This window comes from Ixodes scapularis, unplaced genomic scaffold, assembly GCF_016920785.2.
Source record: "Ixodes scapularis isolate PalLabHiFi unplaced genomic scaffold, ASM1692078v2 PGA_scaffold6__148_contigs__length_123643588, whole genome shotgun sequence".
In the NCBI taxonomy this organism is placed as follows: Eukaryota; Metazoa; Arthropoda; class Arachnida; order Ixodida; family Ixodidae; genus Ixodes; species Ixodes scapularis.
Window position 1 is genome coordinate 38356174 of NW_024609881.1, and position 20702 is coordinate 38376875.

The 20702-nt window shown below is 42.7% G+C and overlaps 1 protein-coding gene across 1 annotated transcript; it reads left to right on the forward strand.

Annotated features, from left to right (window-relative positions):
* Positions 1-1757: 1757 nt before the first annotated feature.
* On the forward strand, positions 1758-20157 carry LOC115324391. The gene is made up of 2 exons (XM_042294741.1): positions 1758-2375; positions 20089-20157. Exons 1-2 carry the CDS (start codon positions 1758-1760, stop codon positions 20155-20157), a joined length of 687 nt encoding a protein of 228 aa, XP_042150675.1.
* The last annotated feature ends 545 nt before the right edge of the window (positions 20158-20702 follow it).

Genomic DNA, 20702 nt, shown 5'->3' on the forward strand with positions numbered 1-20702 from the left:
TTGATTATAGGAACCATATGCCACGCTACGCGATTCCCTTCATGAGAACATTCACTTTAGTTTCCAATAGGTCAGTGCAATGACTGAGTAAGGCTATTCCATACCGAAGCACACTATAAATGAAGGCGTGTACAAGGAGTATTCGGATTAACATCGTGATGAATGCTCGCATATTGTAGAAGGTGCAGGATGCAACTCGAAGCTTTTTCAATACGTAAAAAAAGATAAAAAAGTCCCGCGATAATTCAGAGTCAACATCAATACCGAAATATTTACAAGTTTTCACGTATTTGACTGGAGCATATTCACAACAAAAACAGTTTGAGGCGTGCAGAAGCATAGAGGTTTTAAAGTACTATCTCTAGCTGAATAACATTGGTTGCGTTTTTTTCGTTTTGACACTAATGACATGCCGCAATACAATCTATCATCTTCATTGAACCCAACTGTAGTAATTCTACCACCTTACAATACCCTAAATAATGCCTGCACGTCTGATTATCAGCAAAACACTCGAAGAGCCAATATCTAAGATCTGCAAAATTAGCTCCGGGATTGATGAGGCGGAAAACCTGTTTAGAAATCAAAATTATGTCTGCACTGCGGCATTACGCAAAGCAAGCATGACGCTTTGCGCTGCATAATAACGCAGCGTAGACTTCATTTTTAGGTCTAAACGAAGGCTCCGCCTCATCATGCGCTGAGCTGATTTCGTAGATTGCACAGATCGGCTCTTTGAGTGTTTCGCGGGTAAGTAGACGGGCAGGCATTTTTTAGAGTTTATTATAGTAATAATAATAATAATAATAATAAATAATAATAATAAAAATATAACATTAATATTAACATTTTTATTATTTATGTTATTACGAATATAAATAATATTCGTAATAATCGTCGGCGGCCTGTTACCCACAGAGAACTAACTTTGCCGTTTTTTGGCAGAACGGATTGCCTCCACCGTACCGGCACTGTCTGGTTTTGAGCGCGGTCATCGTCGCTCCCAGCTGCCGGCGCGTGAGGGACTTCTGACGCAGCGTGCGTCGACAAAGACCAGGACCACGTGGACGAGCATCATTTCATCATCCGGGCAACCGGATTTGGCGCCCATAAGAACGGATCCGAGGCCTTTCGTCGGCGCAGTCGGCGGCCTGTCACCCACAGAGAACTAACTTTGCCGTTTTTTGGCAGAACGGATTGCCTCCACCGTACCGGCACTGTCTGGTTTTGAGCGCGGTCATCGTCGCTCCCAGCTGCCGGCGCGTGAGGGACTTCTGACGCAGCGTGCGTCGACAAAGACCAGGACCACGTGGACGAGGATCATTTCATCATCCGGGCAACCGGATTTGGCGCCCATAAGAACGGATCCGAGGCCTTTCGTCGGCGCAGTCGGCGGCCTGTCACCCACAGAGAACTAACTTTGCCGTAATTTGGCAGGTGAGAGTCTTGTTTTCATAGCCATGATTTCCTAGTTTTTTTGTTTCTGTGTACGCCGCCGACTGCAACAAATGTGACTTGAATTATATTTCTTTTTGTGTATTGAAAGCTTCTTCTTGTGAAATCTGTTATTGGGAACTGAATTTTTGTCTGTGCCTGAAAGTATTTTTGTCTCAGTCATGGCTAATGCAAACACCACAGATTGCATTGTATGTTTTAAGTCTGTACCAACTGACGGGGCTTTTATGAAATGCTGCTCTTGTAATCACGTATATCATCTTGATGCCTGCTCCGGCATTTCGGACAGAACTTTCAGATCAATGGAAACCGGGAAACGCAAAAAATGGGTCTGTCGCACGTGCCGATTGCGTGAAAGCAGATTAGGCGTCAGCGAGGAGGCTGCGTCAGCATCGCAAGAAGATACCGTGTCCGCGCAACTTGCCGCAATAAGCCAAAAACTTGAGCTTCTTCACACTTTGAAAGCAAACGTGGACCGGCTCTGTGACCTCCCGGCAAAAGTAGACGACCTTTTGTTATTGAAGCCATCTGTTGATGCAATGAAGGTAACGATCTCGAGTCTTCAAGATTCTGTTCGCAAATGTGAATCCATGATGAAGCTTGTTCAGCAGAACGATCAAGAAGTAAAACTACTGCGATCAGAAGTTGGAGCGCTACAAGCCACAGTATCCAATCAAACTTCTATGATCGAACAACTACAGACAAACCTAAACTCCACTGAACAATACAGTAGGAGGTGCAACATGGAAATTCATGGCATTCCTATCATAGATGACGAAGATGTGAAGGTAGTTATCGAAGACCTTGCCGAGAGACTGAACATCGGTAGACACCATCCTGCCGAAGTGGTGGCTTGCCACCGCCTGCGCTCGAGGCGCGAGGGGGCGGCCCCCATTTTGGTTCAGTTCTCCTCGACGTCTGTAAAAGAAAAATCGATGAGTGCTCGGAAGAAGTTGGCCACGCTTCCTCGGTCCGTAAGCCAACAAAAAGTATATTTCAATGACAACCTTACACGAGCAAACAAGGACCTCTTCTGGCAGGCGAGAACTAAGGGCAGGGAAAAATCTTACAAATTCGTTTGGGTGAAAAATGCCACAATCTTCGCGAAAAAGGACAAAAACGCATCACTGGTGAGGACCGCTAGCGCTAGAGACTTAGAAAAAATAGTGTAGAAATGGAAGACACAATATTGAGCGCTGATTTTCCTTCGTTTCTTGACTCCTTTCCACCTAGTGCTAGCGCACTTACCGTTTTACATGTAAATATCGGAAGTATTAGGAAATACTGGGATGAGTTTCAACTAGTTGTGCATGCACTTGAAAATACTGTCGACGTTTTTGTCTTAACAGAAATAAACGTTCGGGACGTTGGAATTTCGCGCGGTCAGTTTTCTTTTCCCGAATTTGAGGCGTTCTTTCTGACGCGTAGTGCATATAGGGGAGGAGGGATAGCTGTGTATGTTAAAAAATCTTGGTTAGCAGTGGAGTCGGGGGTATCGTTTAACTATGCAGAGTGTCTATCTTTGAAACTCAGTAAAGGTGATTTTGTTATTTCCTTTTTGGCATTTTATCGACCCCCATCGGAATATGTTTCTAACTATTTAGATGAACTGAACATGACTCTAGGAAACATGGTGCCTACGGATAAGTTGTGTCTTGTGGGGGATCTGAACATTGATATCTTGAAGCCATCGATATCTGTTGTCTGCAATTACTTAAATATGCTTGCAAATCATGGTATTGAAAACCTTATTAACATCCCTACCAGAGAAGAATATATGTCTGGCAACCTCGTTATATCATGCATTGATCATATTAACATTAGAAATTCAGGGGTGCCTGTAGACTCAGCCTTTATCGCACAAAAATTAGCGGACCATTATTTCGTGGCCTGTCGAATTAATTTCGCTGTCGCTCCTGAGAAGGTAGAACAACCCAAACAAGTAAACATTGTCGATTCACGTCGTCTTGACAGTCTAATTTCCACTTATGACTGGAATGCCTTAATCGAAAACAATGATTATCATGGTGCCTACTTAAATCTTTGTGAAATTCTTTTGAACTTTAGAGATCAAAGCACAAAACATGTTACGATAAGAAAAAGGCGGAAAAATCATCCTTGGCTAACGTCAAATGTTCTTTCTGCAATCAAAGAAAAAGATACTTTATGGGCACGATGTCGCCGTTTCCCTGAAAACCAAGAGCTAAGGTTACAGTATCAAAGCCTTAGAAATCGTGTAAATGCCCTTGTACGTTCTAAGAAGCGCCAACACTTTAATGAAAAGTTTTTCCGCTCCCGTCATGACGTCGCAAAAACCTGGTCCCTGGTTAACGAAGTAAAGGGATGCTCGTCTAAATCGTCGATCGATGACACGATTAAAAAAAACTTTGGCGCACATGTGTCATCTATAACTGATAAATTTAATCGCTTCTTTGCTTCAGTCTCGGGTGTAGCGCGCGACGAAACCGTGACCCCGACTAATCTAGAGTGTCCTTCTTTACATTCTGCATTTTTACCGAACCTGACAATCGAAGAGTTACGCTTGATTTTGTTTAGCTTTAAACCCAATAAGGCGCCCGGCTCAGATAATATTCGTCTCTGCGACTTACGACGTAATTTTGAAGCGCTGAGCACAGTTTTGCTATACATCATAAACGGGGTTATAAATTCTAGTATCATTCCCGGTGGCCTGAAAAGTGCCATTGTTCGGCCCCTTTATAAAGGTGGTGCACGTGATAGCGTTGAAAGTTATAGGCCCATCTCGATTTTACCATGTTTAGCATTAGTACTAGAAAAGCATATTTTCAGAACAATGACCGCGTTTCTTGGGAAGTTTAATATGCTATCGCCGTGTCAGTACGGCTTTGTTGCTGGACGTGGAACAGATTCTTTACTTGAAGAACTCGTGGACACTTTGCATGGAACTTTTGAAAATAACAAATATGCCTGTGCCCTTTTTCTTGATGTCTCAAAGGCATTCGACTCCATTAGCCATAAGATACTAATGAAAAAAATATTCGACTATGGTTTCAGGGGACCATTTTTTTCTTTACTCAAAGACTTTTTAACGAACCGCACACAGCAAGTTTCAGTGTGTGATAGCCGGAGTGCCAAAGTGCTTTTGAAAGCTGGTGTACCGCAGGGCTCTGTTTTAGCCCTTCTTTTGTTTAATTTATATGTCAATGACCTTTCTAAAACTATATCCGGGTGCGAAATATATCAGTACGCTGACGATACGCTGCTAGTATCTAGACATTTAAATCTGAGCAGTGCGACTGTATCATTGCAAGAGAATTCAACCAAAGTTATGAACTGGTTCGAAGCAAATCTTATTAAAATAAATGTTCAGAAAACAAAAATTATGTGTTTCAGTAGTCCGTCGAAACGCAAAAGCCTTGATATTCCTTTTATATTGCACTCGTCGAAATGTACTCACTGCTCCTGTATGCCTCTTGAATATGTAAACACAACAAAGTACTTAGGCATTTTCTTTGATAGCGATTTATCGTGGAATTCATACCTCAGCTACATAGCCAAAAAGTTAAGGAGTGTATCTTGTATGTTATATACTACAAAAACGTTTTTATCGCTGTTTGTCCGAAAAATGATAGTCAATGCCTTAGCCTACGGCCTGTTACGTTACGGAATTACTATTCATGCGAATTGTTCCATGCTCTGGTATCACAAAATAGATAACATCTTAAAAAGTATTTTAAAAAGCGTAGCATACACCTCTTTTGATCTGCCAAGTGAAGAGTTGTTTTCTTCGTTGTGTCTCCCGCGTTTTTCAGCACTTTATAAAAGATGTGTAATTGACAAACACTATTGGTACAGCCCTTTCAAAACGCCCCGTGTCCTGCAGCGCAACTTAAGGGAAAGTGAACGATTGTTCATTCCTCGTGTATACACAAAGTATGGAAAACGTATGCGCTCTTTCTATGTCCCTGAACTTTTCAATACATTGTCAGAGTCATTCTTGGAACTCAGGTCAAAGCGTCAGCTGAAAAAACAACTAAAAACAATTTGCTAAATATCCTGCTTCTGAACATGTCCTTTTTGTGCATCTCGCGTTTTTTTTTTGTTTTTTTTTTTTCACCCTTTTCAGTTCCTGAATAGAAGATTTTTTGTGGTCAAAGAGTGTAGTCCGTGGCCATCCGTTCTTAATCCCCTTTAGTGTATTTATTGTGGTGTATGATTACATGTCAGTAATTTTTTTTTTGAAGAGTTATTTATGCATAGTTCTTGGAATTGTTTTTTTTAAGTGTTTTGTTTGTTTTTTGTAATCAAGCGTCAGAATTTGATTTTCTTCACGCCGCTGCTGGGTCCAGTCCTACAAGCCTCTTTTGGCTTTCGACGGACCCGCATTCTTGTATGTAGTTATGAAATACGTGAATTAAAAATTATTATTATTATTATTATTATTATTGGTAATAATTTTAATTACAATATTAATAATTTCTAACATAATTTTATTGTGTTCTCTGGAACTACAGTACGGTCTTGGTGCTGGCACACGGAACATTGAAACACTAAAAAACAAGGATCATAGTTACATTAAAAGATAAAACGTGACATTTATAACTTGATAGATACACAGAAAGATTGAAATTACCGACGCATAAACTCAGGAGTTAAACGTTTATATTTGAAGTTCATACGTGAGTGCGCCATGAAGAGGTACCTGTGTAGTGAGGAGAGCAGATGCATCACACAGAGACGAAAAAAAGTGTTAATTGACGCAGTTTCTTGCAAACATCACTGGCCATGTAGCCCTCATTTCATATGAAAAATTATAGGGCTGTTAAAAAGTGGTAGTAACATTCCCGCTACATGAGTTTCAAGAGTAAATCAACTTGTCTACAAATTAAGTTACTACGAAGAATAAAAATTCGTGAGCGATTCACCGTAACCTCCGAGTACCCCTCAGCTCTTCCTTAATTAGAACAAGTCTTGATTGAGAGGTCAAAATTTATTCGGCTGGAGTCAAATAAGTCCATTTTTTCAAAGTAGCCGCTGTAACAAATCAATAACCAGGGAATACTCAAAAGTGACCAAATTTTCTAGACGTTCAAAATGTGCATTGAGTATTCACGAGTGAATTGAGTGGTGAAAAGTTTTAAGCAAATATACCAAATCCGCTTGCTCTCTACGTCGATAAAGATCAGATATTGTATCACTTTCCAAAAGAGCTTCATAATCCCAAGTTTGATAATCCATTGCCAAGGAATTATTATGTTTTAACCCATGGAGATGGCGAAATTTAGACATAACCGAGCAATTCATATATGCTCGTCCTGCACAGGCAAGTTTTTTTTTTAATTGAAAGGACAAACGTCTTGTAGCACGGGTGGAAAATATCAAGTTTTTGAGAGTGATGACCCAAACGAAGTGCTATTCTAACAATTGGGTTTGCCGGACTAAACGTTCCAGAAACATATAAAGATGGGAGAAGACGAGTAGGCACGAGTGGGACCCTAAGGAACCGTTCCGATAACAAGCTCGGAGAATAAATGAGTCCATGCAGCGTTTAAAACAAAGATAGTGAGTCCGCGTTCTTCGACGCCGGTGCAAGCTAAGCAAACCAACATGCTCTAACGCAGACTCATATGTTATACAATGAACACCCTCCTTTATCAAGGGATGCTTAAAGATTGAAACAAACTTTTTTTGCACACGTTCGAACTCCAAGGAGTGAGTTTGGGAGGTTCCATTCTAAACAACTGAAGTCTATTTTTACTGCGACCTTGATAGCGAACAGTTTAACGTGATAAAAGCAGTCGGGTTGTCGAGCTCCCTGGTTAAGCGAGTTTCAACACCCAACATTCTCAATGACGAGTTAACCAGCCTATAAACGTGATCAGAGAAACACAAGCCAGAGTCAACCATGACTCCGAGATGTTTCACTACACTTACTCGAGAAGAAGTCTCCCCTTGAATATCATATGCAAAAGAGATATTGTGAGTTTTCCGAGCGAGCGTCATGACCTGTTTTGGACGGGTTCAAAAGTAGATTTTTTGGAGCACCATCTGCAGAAAGGACATGCATCTTCCTGGAGCTTAGCAAAATCATGTTCATTAACTATTTCTTTATAAATTTTTATGTCGTCAGCATATTGCAGGAATGAAGTATTTGAAGTAGGCAAAAGATACGTCATTTATGAAAATTGTGTACAGAAGGGGTCCTAAAACATATCCCTGAGGAAAGCCAGTTCGAGCCCTTTATAGTTAAGGGTTCATATGGTTGATCCGGAGGTACACCTCTCTCTCTCTTTGTTAAATAGCTTTTTAACCAGTCGTTTAATCAGCCACACACCCCATTGGAGGAATGTTTAGATAAAAAATAATGTGACTGACTACGTCAAACGCCTTACTCTAGTCAAATTAGAGAGCGTCTAACTGACCGCTGATACATATAACACGAGATGCTCATCACGGTGGTGTTCCTCATTCAAGCCCTAGAGGGCTTTTATGAAATTAATAATAATGATATTAATGTTTATTTCTGCATGTATAATATTTAAAGCGGGTCTTTAAAGCCAGTTGGATGATTTGCGGGATAGCACCCTTCAACCATTAGTACAAAATTTCTCTTGATACGTAGTTCCCGTCTCAAGCAACTGTTACAACGCTATAATACTGACGATGATAAAAAAGAAAAAGAAAAATAGGGACACACAGGGTCACACACAAACAAAGATATACAGATGCATGATATTTTTCTGAGATCTTGGAGTGCTCGTCTCAGTTGCTTCACGGAGTTCACAACATAAACGTCTTCTGGTAGGCTGTTTGTTGAAGATCGTTGGCACATAGAAGTCCGGAACCTTCTTCCCGAATCTTGTTGTGGGTGGCATCACAATAATAATATTAATAATTGCTGGGAAACATAATATGAGGTACGGATGCAAGTTTATCTAATCCCTCTCGGGCTTGTATGATGAACACCACCTTAATGAGCATGATGCTTTTGAAGAGAAGTAGAGAATCAAGAGTGCTAGCAAAATTATTTGTCAGCAGATACACCTAAGAAAAAAAAGTAAATTCAATATAAGTACTCAGAGTACGTGAGGCCGCACTAATAACATATCTAAACCAGGGACAAAAAAACATGACATTTTTTTTTATTTTTTTTTATCTCTGGTATCCCAACTGAACGTCAAAATTAGCTACCCCAGAGCCGGAAATAAAATAAAAACATACACCCACAAATACACTCTTCCACGACTCTCGCCGATATCGTCCACAAGATATATAATACACACTGTGCCGTATCGAAGCGTGGAAATCAAAATACGCTACGGAACCCAAAGCGATTAAAAAATTAACAAAATAAAGTAGACTCTAGAGAAACAAACAAATAGAAGTAACCTATATAACGCGCAAGTACACTGCAAATTTTGAAAATGTCAAATTGGACGTTTTTAGTGAATTAAACAGCGTACTGCAAATTTTCCGAAGAGAAATTGTCCGAGAATGTCCAGTAGAGCAAATACAAAAAATACAAATATACAAAATAAAAAAACAGGAAAAACATACATCAAAGAAGCTCAACCGAAGACACTCTACAGACTCCATTATTAATTAGCACTTTTTTTATAAATGTAAAAGTCAGCGGTTTAAGTAATGGTTGAGAAAAGAAGTATGGAACATAATAAGCTCGCTTACTTTCGCCATATAAAAAGCGTACAAGTTTTTTTTTTTTTTTTTTTTAGGCTGGTCATGACAGGGATTACGCAAGGATGAGTGTGCGATTTAGACTTTATTGTTCCTAAAAGTCCGCAACACAACGAAATTGTCATAAAGTGTATGAAAGTTACGAAGGCTAAGGAACTTGAGCAGGCTGGTGTCCTCAGGTATCATGAGCTTGTATGAAACAATTTTTACGATGGCGGTAATACACTGTCGATCTTGACCTTCCAGAAGGGGAAGCCATTCCCGAAGACAGTCATACGGTAGCGAAGAACACTATATGCAAGCGCATGTGCAATGGCATTTCGAATTGAAAGGGGCATACACAATTTAGACCGATATAAGAGATATATGGTGCTTCGAAGTTTTTATTAGATATATGAAAAACTAACATGCCACTTTAGGACGCCATCAAAAATGTTCCAAGGTATTTAAGGCTATCTGCTTACTTTACAGGGACGCCAGTGCCATGCGTGCACGTAGAGGAGCACAAAATAAATGGAAACTTTAGAGTGACCACTCTAATCGCATTAAAGAAACAGACCAGTTTTTCTTTAACTTATTCCGAAATGAGGCTTATCTTAAAGTACTCCATTATCTTATGATCGCATTTAGATGGCGTTGTTACTTACGAAATCTCGCAACACATCAACTAAGCAATTGACATGCGGAGACATTATTACGATGTCTTCTTGATACTGATAAAATTTGCATCCTGGTAGTGTCAGCAACGTTATTGAGAAAATTGTAAATTATAGGTGACGATATTGAATTTTACGGTATGCCAGCTTTAAGTTTGGTTTGACAGCTTTGAATACCACCTGCAGACACCAATTGGGACGACTTAGACGACAGTTTTCAAAAAAAGGAAACAAAAAACCCGGAGAAGAATATGCTGTAATATTGTTTCCAAATTATTGTATGCGACATACATTGTCAATTGGTTTGGATGCGTCCTAGAATCGACTTGACGTGAGAAGATTCTTGTTCGAAGTGGAGTAAACATTATCTTCAAAATCTCTAGAAGAGGTTGTATACCCCAGGCAGCACACCAATGTTGGACCTACATTGGGCCAACAATGACAAACGCTGGCTCCGGAGGTTGGTCCAACATTGGTATTCTGGACGAGCGAAACTTCTTCGAATGTTGGCCCAGCCATTGGCACCAACGTTGGGCCATCGTTCAACCAATGTTCCAGCCATCATTGGCACCAACGTTGGGCCATCGTTCAACCAACCTTCCAGCCGTCATTGGCGCCAACGTTGGGCCATCGTTCAACCAATGATCCAGCCATCATTGGCACCTTTTTTAGGCCATCGTTAAACCAATATTTCAGCCATCGTTGGCATCCACACTATGTCATAGGCTATGCCAATTTTGGCTTTCACAATAATTGAATGGCTATGCCATCATTGGTATACAAGTTCAATCATTGAATAGGCCGTTATCGGCAGTCAAGCTGATTCATTGGCATGTCCCAGTGTTAATGCCTTATCTTTAATGGTGGCCATGCAATGATGGCAATGTTTTTAAATCCTGGTTATTCCAACATTGGGTTTTAAGAACCCCTGGCCTGTTTCTTATTAGCAGCCCACTGCAAGAAAAACATTTTGGGCACCAATGGCAAGGTCCTCCTATGCTTTTTCTGTGCACTATTTTATCTGGCGAGCAAATGACCCAGGCAGCACACGATATTGGGCCAACATTGGAATTGATGGGACAAAGAATGGCCCAACAATGGCCCAACTGAGCCATGTGTTTACCAATATTGGAATTACCTGGGCCAATAATGGACTATCATAGCCAATGTTTTTCCAATATTGGTGATGCACTGGAATAAGCTGTCCAATATTGGACTGTGAAAGCCAATGGCTTGCCAATATTGGATAAATGCTGGCATAACCTGTCCAATATTGGACTGTCAAAGCCAATGGTTTTCCAATATTGGATATATGCTGGCATAAGTTATCCAATACTGGACTGCCAATGCCAATGGCTTTCCAATATTGGATAGATACTGGCATAACCTGTCCAATATTGGACTGTCAAAGTCAATTGTTTTCCAATATTGGATATATGCCGGCATAAGTTATCCAATATTGGACTGTCAAAGCCGATAGGTTTCCGATATTGGATATATGCTGGCATAAACTGTACAATATTGGACTGTCAGAGCCAATGGCTTTCCAATATTGGATACATGCCAGCATTAGCTGTCCAATATTGGACTGTCAAAGCCAATAGCTTTCCTATATTGGATATACGCCGGCATAACCTGTACAATATTGGACTTTCAGAGCCAATGTGTTTTCCGATATTGAATATACGTTGGCTTAAGCTGGTTAATATTAAACTGTCAAAGCCAAGAGTTTTCTAATATTGGTGATGTCTTGGTATAGGCTGGTCAATATTGGTACTGCCATAACCAATGGCTTATCGATATTTACGTCGCCTAGGCTATAGACCCGCGAACCTCTTTTTTGCATTGCAGAAATAGGAAATTGGAAAAGAGTCATTCATGAGCTCGCTTGGGCGACAATTTTATTTAGCCAACTTCATGGGGCGTACGTCGCCGGCGCTTTATAACCGCGATCACAAATACGTCCTTTTTTTTGCCGGCTGCTCTCCATTCGCATTGCCTTACCTCGGCGTTGACAACTTAACTCCGTTTTTTTAGATTTAAGTATTTTTGTCTTTTCCAATATATTTTTTTATATATACGTAGCGTTAACGTCTTCTCTTTGTCCGTGCCCCTGTCATGTTTGTATTTCTTTCTGCGTGCTCTATTTTTTTATATTTAATGATTCTGTGCATATTTAGTCATTGTCGACGCAGGTGTCAACAAACATAAAGCCGCCGCTTACGCCGCAACCGAAGTGACTCTCAGTTTTACGAGAGTATATCGCGATATAAAGTCATATATTAAACTCAAGTGAAGTCTCGAGAGGGTTGCTTCGACTGCCAGTGCACATGTCATCAGGGTAGGCAGAGCAACGACGTAGCTATCGCGACGCGAGAGCACACTGCGCCTCGATCTGGCCGGCCGCGCTCGCTCTGCGGAAATGTGAGCGTGGGACTCTCGAGCCCCTTTAGCTTACTGAAGCTGCTGGACCCTACTTTGTTGTCGCGAATCATTTGCCCTTCGAACGGTCGCGAAGCCGTTGCGCTCGGAGTACCCTACCCAGCATCTTTCAGAAACCGTTCGCGCAGCATCGCAACCTTCCGTCTGCGAGCGTCGGCGATTCATCGTGTGTTGAAAGTCGGACGATGTGCTGTTCGGGCTGTCTTTTATGTGTAACTCTTTCGTAGAACAATTTGAAGTTTAAAAACGCGAACCTAACAGCGTACAAACAGTTTTAAATTTATTGATAAAAATATATTTATATACTTATAGATATATTTGTGTACAGCGAGCGCAAAAAATAGTCGCGCTTGGTTCTTCATTACATTATATTATATATTTATATATTATTATATTTACGTTATACGACGTAAAACATACTGTCTTCAAACTTGCCCCGTTTAGAACCACTTTTGGGCTGGAGAGCTTCTTTAGAAGTTCAAAAGCTGACCTTCAAAGAGCTGTCCTGTTAAATCGGTATTGACAGCAGGGTAGACGCTATGCGTGTTTAAGGCCAATCGTGTCTCCGGTTAGGGTCACTTGACTACGGTCTCGAAGCTGGTAAGGCAGAGCACGGAACCTGCCTAAAGCCCAAGGTCACGCATAACATCTACTGCACTATCAACCTTGGGTAGAAGTGACAAATTCTCTCGCTGCGTTCATTGTTGAGATGCCCCTGAAGATTAGCCTTTTGTAAGCGCACCCCACCCCCGTTCTGGCCTGCTTGCTTTGTCCTCCTTCTCTTTTTTTCTCTCTCCCTAAGCTGAAGGCGCGGTAGACGGTCCGTACTCGCCGGACCAATGAACCGTACACGTTTTATCGCTTGAGTTCGCTCTCTGTGCGCGGGTAACGGCAGAAGCGTGATCACGTGGTTTGACGGATGACGCATTAGCCGTTGAAAAACTCGGAATGCCTGCGTCGCGAAGACCGGACCTAGTTTCGCGTGTGATGCGGCCTGCGGGGTGCGGGCCCGCTGTGGATTTCGCTTCTGTGGTAAATGGTATCTCGTTCGAAAAGTCCCACCCGTGTCGATTTCTTCATAGAAGCCCAAGACATTCTTGTGAATCGTTTAGTGTTCGGTTCGGCAAATGGCAGCGTGTGCTACATCGTGTTGAATCTTCACGGATCACTTCCTTCTGGTTTTTGTGTTTGAGTGGTTTTTCTGCAGTGCCCGTGTTTACATATATGTTGGATTACAGCTTTCAAGTCCGGTATTTTCAAAGTAAGTGCGCTGCAACCTACTTGGTGATTATTGTCCGCTCTTGTATGGGTAATCTTCCGGATAACCTCTAGAATTGGGCAGGGCCTATCTCCTGACAGCCGGCAGAATAAGTTTCCCGCAATCTTACCGACAGTCGCCTGCCATTATCTGTCTGAAATAATGTCACAACTGCAGGTAGAATGCTGACTTTTTTATTCTCCGTGCGTTTCGCGAAAACACGTTTCGTGGCCACCTTTTCGTCGACATTTTTGTTTCATCGACACGCGTTACGCGAATTGCGCGCTGTAGGGGCATTTCGTCGTGCGTGTATTCCTGAGGCGCAAAGTTTCCTTGACATGCGTTACGCGAATTGCACGCTGAAGGGGCATTTCAACGCAAGTGTATTCCTGAGGCGCGTGCTCACCGAACCAGCCCACCCTTTCACGCCGCTTCATGCCAAGTCTGAAGCGGTTCATTGCAAAAAAAAAAGAAAAGAGGGAAAAAGACGTATTTTGAGTTTTTTTTTTTATGAAACATCGCGTGTTGATGAAACGATCTGTCTATGAAATGTCGTTCGATCGACTGATTGCACCGCCAATGAAGGGCGAATAGCGGTAGAATTTTGGGGAAAAAATTCTTCCAGCTGCCGGGAGACTGGACACTACCCAAGAATTACCCCGGTTTGTGTTTGCTTTGCAATCTCCTTAGTTCTATCACAGTTGAATAGTACCTCTTCACATATTACAAATTGCTGATTTTGTGCCTGTCTACAGAATAAGCTGTGTGTAATAAACTTTTTGAAGATTTTAAAACAATCCCTTGTGTCTGTTTACCTTCCTTTTTGCAAACAACTTGGTGAATGCACTTGCAAAGAGCTGGGCGAGTGCAACGATGGCCAAAAATCAGCATAACGGCCAACATTGGATCGGGTCGCGCTTCCAGTGTTGTCCAATATTACGCCGGTTTTCGCCAATGTGGGAGCACCTTGGCTGGAACCATGGTTTAGCAATGGCCCAACATTGGCACCAATGATTGGGCCGACATTGGCTGGAACGATGGCTGAACAGTGGCCCAACGTTGGCACCAATCACTGGGCCAACGTTGGAAAGGGTAGCGCTTCCAATATTGTCCAATATTGCGGCCGGTCTTTGCCAATGTTAGGCCAATGTCGGACCAACATTGGTGTGCTGCCTGGGGACTATCTCAAGATCAATTAATACTTTTTTCGGAACTTTTATTGAAAGGGGCTAGGAAGGAAGCTCAGCGGGGAGCCTATGCCTGGTCCTGAGGAAGGTCCTGGGGCGAGTCCTGGGGCTGGGGAGCCATTACGTCTTCCGAACGCCTCTTCCTGCAGCCTCCCCTGTCGCAAGACCCTGGCAGCCACTTCAGCACCATTTTTAAGCTGCCAATTCTTCAATTGTTAGCTTCGCACTAATGGCATCTACGAAAAGATCCAAAGGTCAAAGATCAACGCTTTCAAACCCACATTCGTCTTAGTAAAGCACACTCCCAAGCAGCACTTCAACAAATGTTAAGGTTTGAGTGTCCCCTAAAAAGTCCCTCGCTCATGACTTTTCAGTCCTTGCGGCGTAGCACCCGTGGTAGCCGATGATCAGGGGTCTACGACGTCAGGGCCGAGGTCCGGACGTAGTGACGAGGCAGTTGACCGATGGCCGAAGGCTTGAATCAGGCACCGTACGCCGGTGGCAGCCAATGACCAGGTGTCCGCCAAGGTCTGGGCCGAAGGACGTAGCGACGAGGCAGTTGGGCGTTGGCCGAAGGCTTGAGTCAGGCTCAGGACGTCTGTGGCACGGAGTGGCAGCGGGTGTTCAACTGCGCCACGCATGCCCTCTTGTCCACCTCCGGAAGGTTGGCGCCCGGACTGCGTGAGAAGTGGGTTGTGGGTCGGGCCTCTTGACGTCTGGTCACGCCGACGGAGGTCCGGCCCGGTCGCGTCTGCACCGTCCTTTGTCAACCGCCCGAATCCCCTCTCGCGCTCCTCGCATGCCCCCACCTCGTCTTCTTCTTTCTCGTCCTCTTCGGCTGGTCGCGGGATCGCTCATCACACCAGACTAAGCCAATCAATTGGCGACGTGCGCGACCGAAAGCGTCGCTGTGGTCGGCCTTTCACGATTTGCACAAAAGCTGACTATGACGTCGGAAAGGGTATACCATCGACGGAAATAAGAAGAATGAAGGAACTTTAATTTCGACGGTGTTGGCAGTGTTCCTTTGAGAGCGCAATGATTTCAGGCTTCCACCATGCTATTTACAAACACCATCGAACTTCTTGTTTTCAAGGTAATGACGTCACAAGGGGGAACCATAGGAGGGCGCCACCAAAACATCTCGCCGCTAATTTCCAACGTTGGTAGGCCACTGGCTGAGACAGGCAATTGGTGGCCAGCTTAAACCAATCGATTGCCAACTTTGGTAACCCGTTGGCTCTATTACATCTTATATTTCTGAGGGCGTTGTCACTACCGTAGTCAGTACTGCAGTTGTCGTATTTTGTACGCACTTTGAAGTCATTTTTGGGCAAGCAGGCATAATGCTGAGCTTCTTCTGTTATAGACCTTTCCAATGTTTATTAATCCACAGCTCAGCGTGCGATCTCCACAGCTCAGCGCGCGCGTGTGCGTCGCTTCGGAAAGCGAGCAAATCACGCGCGATACGCACGAACACTGAAAATGAAACCGGCCAGCAGCCCTTTTCTGGAAAAGTCTATCTATGTGTTGCGTGATAACCTTTCTTTGCAGATTGAAATGCGCATCAGCTTTATGTCACCTCCTACCTCAAACATAGGGTGTTCGAGATGTTAATTCAACGCAATTTTTTTATTCGTGAAGACATGTAATTGCTTAATCAGTCGCTGGATATCTGTTTAAGGTTTTATTTTTTTGCTAAAATATTAGTGCTTTTTATTTACTTTTTTGTCCGGTTCAGTCTGAATTATAGGCCGCGTTTTGCGGCTCAGCAAAGCGGGTTGCCTTGAGATTTTCAAGATCACATACAGCTGACAATACACCCCTGTCCTAGGTTGGGGAGGCGGGTGGAAATTTCGGGGTTGCACCCTGCCTCCCCCCCCCCCCTCTTTGGAAACGTTTCCCGGCTGCGTCGGTAAATGGGCATACGAGAAGAGGCACCTATGCTTTTTGCCGTATAAACATATACACAAATCGAAGGAAGCGTGCATTTTGTATTTTGTGAGGAATTTACTAAGCATAACTATCAGTTTTGGGAAGACGCGTGTTAGTTATAGTCGGTGACAGGTGGTAGAAGCTCCTCCCATCTCTTTTCATATTTGTAGATCGAAAGATCAGGAGGAGTCGACCTCCTCCCCAGCGTTTATTTTTAACCTGTCACCGACTTGCTACAGCTCGCAATGCATACAGCGTTCTAATTCAGTTGCTAACTCGCTCTGCGTGTAAAAACAGAAGAATCGTTCCCCCCGGAGGCATAGCTAGAGATTGTTCTCAGCGTGCGCGATCAGCACATTAAAAGAACTAAGCCAATTATATATAACAATGGTAAGCCACTGGCTAAGACAGGCCAATGTTTCCCAGCCTAAGTCAATCGATTACCAATGTCGGTAATTGATTGGCTTAAGCTGGCGAACATTGGCCTGTCTTAGCCAATCGATTACCAATGATGGCAACTCATTGGCTAACGTAGATCAATGTTGGCCAGCCTAAGCCAATTGATTACCAATGTTCGTAACCAAGTGGCTGAGACAGGCCAATGTTGGCCAACCTAAGCCAACCAATAGCCAACGTTGCTAAGCCGTTGGCTGAGGTTGGCCAATGTTGACCAGTATAAACCAATCGATTGCCAACGTTCGTAAGCCATTGGCTGAGGTAGGCCAATGTTGGCCAGCCTAAGCCAATCGACTACCAACGTTGGTGAGCCGTTGGTCAAGTCAGGCCAACGTTGGCCAGTATATTCCAGTGTACCACCAATATTGGTTCTCCGGTGACCACATTGGCCCAATATTGGACCATTGTTTGTCGAATAAATCCCAATGTTGGCCCGACGTCGTGTACTGTCTGGGACCTTCCCCGGCAACAATCCAAATTGTGTAGGCGATAGTATATCTAGTCTCTCTATAAAAAATGTCAATATGCGAAACGCATGCTTTTCATGTATTTGTGCGATGATGGGTAAAATGGAAATGGGTCATTTAATAATCATTTTTTTTTAGAACCACCTTTGTACAAGAGTCAAAATGTTGCCGAATTTGAGCTCATCAGTAATGACTCCTCAGTAAGGCCCTTCAGCATAAAAAGGACAGATTTGATACTGTGAAAGGTTCGACGAAATTCGGCCAGACGATTATTGCCTGTTCCAGGGGACGTGTTTGGCTCGAAACTAAGTAAAATGGAGTTCAAATCGGCTTCTCGGAGTGGAGCAGGTAATGGAGAAAATGGTGATGACGTTTTGAATATGAATTGGCGAATGTCTTGCCTCAGCAGAAGAGGAATCAACGAAAGCAATCAAATTTTCTATGATTTCACGCGAATTTCTCTCAAAGAGATGTCTTCAGTGCATTATCAGTTTGAGTGTGCGTATTGTGGCCACAGAACTAGTTCATTAGGAAAGAAGTCTTTTTTTCGAACGAAATTTTGAGAATTTCTTCTGTTATTGAGTGCGCTTTGCCGACCGAATCATTGCGTTGACTTTGTTTCAACAAGACTTAAAATTTACCTTCAATAGAAAATTTCAAGGCGAGCGTAGGCAACATGCACATAATTGTTTTTTTTCTCCTGCCATTCCTTCTAAAGTATTTGGATTGAGCCACGAAAGATCAGGGCAATGTTTTTTTGTTTTTTTTTATACACATTACATGTTGACTTGATTTATAGACCTGGTTGAAGGCAAGAACAAACCTTGGATATCCGTCACGATAGCTGACCGACTCTACAAATACGTTCGAGTTAAGAGGCGAAACCACCTTGTCGAAAGTATTGTTATTTAGTCTCCTTTCATTAGCGTGACCGGGTATTTCGTGCAAAATTTAGGAACTATAATAGCTGGCAAGCAATGTAGTAGTGGTCAGCGAGTTTTTACGTACTGATTGCTAATTTAACGGCCGACGCAGATGTTGTAATGTTTTTATGGTCATAGCAAGAGTAAAGAAACATGTCCAGGAGAAATTCTTCACGTGTTTTGGCATTGATTATGTACTTAATCCCACTTGCTGCCATACTATTCAGGTAATTGCATACCGTAGATTTTACGCGCTTAAAGTTTTATATTCAATTGGGCATGCAGACTAAGGTTGCTGACACGTTTTCATTTCTTGCAAAAAACATCTTACTTTATTTTTGTTTTGTTAATTCGTTTCATAAAAACCTAGTAAGCTAAATAACGTTAGATTTACACAAGAAAGGGCGACGCATTAGCCTGAGCAAAAATTAAAAAAAAACAGGGGAAATAAAAAGTTTTTCACTCAACAAAAAACACAATGTTTCCTCGATGTCCAGAACATCGCGTGTACAATGTACTTGCATATCCTGACAAAAAAACTAATTTTAATATGGAAAGGGAATTCTGATTCTGTTAAGACATAAACATCTATTAATCTTCAAATGTATTTTGATATCATATTAAATTCATTCCAATGTCTGCGTACACTCCTGATATCAACGTGTAAGAAAAAAAAATAGTGGTCTTGGCAATTTCCAAAATAATTACGAAAAGTCGGAAACTCGGAAACCTGAGCTAACTTTGTCATAGTGTTAAAGAGTCTTTTTATGGTTTAATGGAGGGATACTAGAACAAAAGCTCCGCTCATTTCGCCCCCCCCCCCCCCCCCCCTAGATGTTGGCCTTCGACACGCGCGCGAAAATGCACGCTCGCCTTGCCCCTCTGTCGGGCAGGCCAAAACACCTCTTTTTTTGGGGCGGCTTAGGTCGTCGTTGAAATAGAATCTCGGGAACGAGCCATCCTCTCTGAGCCAGCCACCTGCTCTACGCGCTTGCGTCCATGATTCCTTCGAGGTAACAGATGCAAATCGGATTCATATTGGTGGTGTATTGCTAGGTTTGGCAGAAAAGCGGTGTATAGCTAGGATGTTAGTTTCGTGAAAATATGTAATATATATTTGGTCATCTAGTGTTGAGGTGAAGGTCATGCGTTCTTCTCCAAAGAGAGCATGCACCTCAGCGCTAGCAAGGGCGCTCTGTTGCTCGTCGTCGTTTAGCACTCGCATCACCCGGATTTCGGCTGCTTGTAGATATACAGTTGACATTAGTTGGGGTGGTCCATCTTGCAGAGCCTTGCCAGTTTGTTCGTCGGGGATAGGCAGCTTGATTATGTGGCCATATTGGACAGACAAGGATTTCATGGAATGTTTGATTCCGTTCATTGCCTGCCTCAGGCTCTCAACGATCCGCTTTAGAGATAGGCGATCGTAAAGCTTAACCGAGAGAGACAGGAGAAACATACAAACAGAAATAAAATTTCTGGTTGTAATAATATTAAGAGGACAAAGGGAAATAACAAAAATAACCATGCTATTAAGCTACATTCTAAATGCCCAAAAGCAACTGCCTCGTTTGTTGTTGTACCAAGCAAGTCAAAATGACATTTCCGGACGTCAATTGATCCAAATGATTTCAGAAAACTGTCCTGTACAGTCATTACACGATGCGTAAATTCACGTTTATAAAACCAATATACTGCGAGTAATTGGTAAGTTTCGCCTGATAGCTTCGCTGTGACGTGGAGTCGAAAGAGTAGTTGTTGCTTTCGCAAACGGATCTAACGATCCACAAGGCTGCCTCCAGCGGTTCTGCGCGACATATTCGCCCCCTTTAGTGCATCCATAATAAATAACAGCTTCGTATGTACCAGTCAAAAAGCATAAAAAAGAATGGTACCTTCATAAGAGTTGATATGCCGTCAGGTAAAATAATTTAAGGTCGTTGCCACCTTTCCATTCACTTAAGTCTACAGCAGCTGTCATTCAGTAGCCACTTCATCCGACACGTATTCTGCAACATCGTGCAGTGAGGTTTCTAAACTAAGCGAGGCTGCTGTAGCTACAGCGACTTTCCTTGAGGTTTCATAGATCTTGCTTTCTAAAACCTCCAGCTCGAATCGTTACTGACTGATCTTAAACTCCCGCGCAAGATTGGCAAGGCTCAATATCTCCGCAGGGAAGCCGCTTTGCAGCATACCGGAAACATTGGCTCTTCTGCACTGTGTCCATGCCACCCGGTCGTGTTGGTGAC